At 45.5% G+C, this 3,431-nt stretch overlaps 1 protein-coding gene across 1 annotated transcript; it reads left to right on the forward strand.

The window, feature by feature from the left end:
- The first annotated feature begins 484 nt into the window (after positions 1 to 484).
- Positions 485 to 2,106, forward strand: LOC129734636 (endogenous retrovirus group K member 9 Gag polyprotein-like). Its single transcript, XM_055698270.1, has 2 exons — positions 485 to 618; positions 802 to 2,106. The coding sequence occupies exon 2, from the start codon at positions 1,159 to 1,161 to the stop codon at positions 2,104 to 2,106; it is 948 nt and encodes a 315-aa protein (XP_055554245.1). The 5' UTR covers positions 485 to 618; positions 802 to 1,158.
- Positions 2,107 to 3,431: the final 1,325 nt, after the last annotated feature.

Raw genomic sequence — 3,431 nt, forward strand, 5'->3', positions numbered from 1 at the left:
GTAGGACAAGGCCTCAAGGACAAGAGTCCAAAGTACTGATAGCCTGATGAATAGAGACTTGTTAGAACTTGTAGGGCACAAGCCCTGGGAGCAAAGGAACAAGCTAACTGCAGACCCCTGAGCCGTTACTGTTGAGGAGGCAACCAGACAGACAGAGAAACAAGTAGCCAGATAAGGGAACGGATGGCGCCGATATGTAACTTTGTTAATCAAGAAAGCCGCGTAGAAAGAAACTCCCTAACTTTGGAATAGAAACTGTTGCTATATCAAGGTAAACTAATAAGTTCCTATTGTTCTAACGGTGTGCCTTAAATATCAACCAATCAGTGTTTTTTACACTTAAGATTTAACCAATCAGTGTGTAATATGTAGAAGGTAGAAACGTATATAATTGTAAGAAAATCACTAATAAATGGACAACTTGCTTGCATCAAGCTGCGTCCCGTCTCTTCATTCGCCGCAAATTGGTGACCCCGACGTGATCCAGTGAAGGATCTGACGTGGAGGGACTCTCGAATCGCCTAACTGAGCGACATGCAGCGAATCCCACAGAACTTTGAATGATCCGCTGAAAGGAAGCGGGAGCCGGCCGGCCATAAATCCCTCCGGAGTTGAGAGGTGAGCTGTGGGAAATCCGTAATGGGGAATCAGGTTTCATCCCCAGAAAGAGACGTATATGAGCTCATGAAAGGTCTCCTTAACAAACATAAGAAAAGTATTTCTGGGCATGACCTTAAAGCAATGCTTAAGTGGGTGCAAGTAAATATGCCTGCAGTGACAGCAACTACAATTTTCGTGCAGGAACTTTGGGACGATACAGGGGTGAAATTGTGGGATTCTGCGACAAAAGGCAATACTGAGTCCCACCGTCTGCTGTCTTCATGGAGAGTTATTTTTGAGACTCTGAAAGCACAAAAAGAAAAGGCAGAGGAAGGAGAGGAGGAGGAGTCGCAAGCTCCTATAGCCCTGTCCTTATCAGCCTCTAAATCACAGTGCTCTAAACTCCTGGGTGTTAATGCAGTGGAGTATCCGCCAGAAGACGACCCCTTTGACCCGGGACCGGTAGACCCTGAACAAGAACCTGATTTATACCCTCCTGATCTGCGTGATGTGTGGGCAAAAATAAAGAAACAAGCCTTAAAGGAGGGGGATTTAGAAATGGCTAAAACTATAGTTGCTCCAGTCTTGTATTCTCAGGGTCGGGCAGGGGGAGCACGATGGGAGACTCTTTCCTTTTCGGTTGTTAAAGAACTGCGCCGCACGGTTACGGAACATGGTATTTCTTCTCCCTATTTTATAAGTCTGTTATCTTCTGTGTTTGATACTTATGTCATGACTCCTCATGATTTGAAATCTTTAGCACGATTGCTACTAACCCTGACTCAGTACACATTATGGGAGTTGCATTGGAGAGGGGGACTGCAAGCACTCCTACTCACATATGTTAATCATAATGATGCTGCATTAGCTGCACTAACAATAGAACATCTTACGGGCACCGGTGCACATGCTGATCCTGTAGCGCAGGCTCAAAACTGTCCCCGTGCGGCTCTCGAGGCAATTAGAGAAGAGGCAAAAAAGGCTTTTTTCCAGGTTCCTGATGTACAAAAGCCACAAAAAGCTTTTACTACCACCACTCAGGAGCCTCGAGAACCTTATATGCAGTTTATTGATAGACTAAAACAGGCTTTGGAACGTCAAGTAGATAATGCGGAAGCTTGGGATATATTGTTAACAAAACTAGCTGTTGAAAATGCTAATGCTGATTGTAAAAGGCTACTGAAGTCTCTTCCCAACCCGAACCCCACTTTGGTGGAAATGGTGGAAGCATGTAACCGAATCAGTGTGGTTGACCATAAGTTTGAAGCTATGGCTGCTGCTTTTGCAGCGATGCGTGGTGCGGGGAATTGCTATGGTTGTGGTAAGCCTGGTCATCTAAAGAGAAATTGTCTTGCTCGGGCTGCAGGGAATAGACAACAACCTCCTGGTCCTGGAGTTTGTCCGAAATGTCGGAAAGGGCATCATTATGCTAATCAATGTCGATCTAAGTACGACTTCCAGGGACAACCGATACAGGGAAACCAACCGCGGAGCGCGGGGCAGTGACGCGCGCAGACACAAGTGCCACAGCTGACATTTCAACAACCTCGGAGAGAAGCACCGACACCTCAAGTCCCTGTCCAGCAACCTCAGGCAGTGCCGGATTGGACCTGGCAAACTCACACACAGTAACACTGCTCGCTTCCTCGGTTCATTTATTATCAACAAATGTCAAAGGACCATTACCCCCTGATACACAAGCTCTATTAATTGGTAGATCTTCCACAACATTGTCTGGTCTATTTGTTTTACCAGGTGTTATTGACTCTGACAGTGTGGACGAAATTAAAATTATGGCATGGACTCCATTTCCACCTTGTACGATACCTCAGGGTAGTTGAATAGCGCAACTGATTCTGATTCCGGCAAGGGTAAGCTCTCTAATCACTGATCATCCTCCGCAGAGGAGAGGAGGTTTTGGATCCACCGGGTCACCCCACATTTTGTGGGTACAATCCATTTCTCCACAGCGACCTATGTATCAGTGTACCCTTATTTACAATGACCAACAACTAGCACTAAATGGAATCATTGACACTGGAGCTGATGTCACAGTAATTTCTCAAGCCAAATGGCCTCCGCAATGGCCACTGACTAATGTCTCTCAGACACTGGCTGGGATAGGGGGGACCGGTAACAGTCATCAGAGTTTGGAACTAATTCGAATTCAAGGACCAGAGGGACATGTGGCTTCTGTTAAACCTTTTGTGCTGCCTGTCCCTATGGTTTTGTGGGGGCGTGATGTATTGTCACAATGGGGAATGTCTATCCGTACACATTTTTATATAGGGCCATTGAAGTGCGCGACACCCTAAAAATAACCTGGAAATCTGATGTTCCTATTTGGGTGGATCAATGGCCCCTTCCTTTGGAAAAACTTCGCGCACTTCAAAACTTAGTCTCAGAACAACTGTCCAAGGGACACATTGTACCCTCTACTAGCCCATGGAATTCACCAGTTTTTGTTATTTAAAAACAAACTGGCAAGTGGCGCTTGCTCCATGATCTCAGAAAAATTAATGATGCTATGGAAGATATGGGAGCCCTCCAACCCGGGCTCCCGTCCCCAACTATGATCCCTCAACATTGGCATCTAACTGTCATAGATCTTAAAGATTGTTTTTTCAGTATCCCGTTACATCTAGATGATACCCCAAAATTTGCCTTTTCAATTCCAAGCATCAACATGCAAGCTCCGTTGCAGAGATATCAGTGGGTTGTACTGCCACAAGGTATGAAAAATAGCCCTACAATGTGTCAATGGTATGTTGCGAAAATACTCAGTCCTGTCCGAAATGCTATGCCTACTGTGTTATTGTATCACTATATGG

Source organism: Falco cherrug, chromosome W (assembly GCF_023634085.1).
Source record: "Falco cherrug isolate bFalChe1 chromosome W, bFalChe1.pri, whole genome shotgun sequence".
Lineage (NCBI taxonomy): Eukaryota > Metazoa > Chordata > Aves > Falconiformes > Falconidae > Falco > Falco cherrug.

Excerpts from the sequence above, each read along its gene's own strand:
- LOC129734636 (XM_055698270.1), top strand. The coding sequence starts at position 1,159 with ATGGCTAAAACTATAGTTGCTCCAGTCTTGTATTCTCAGGGTCGGGCA.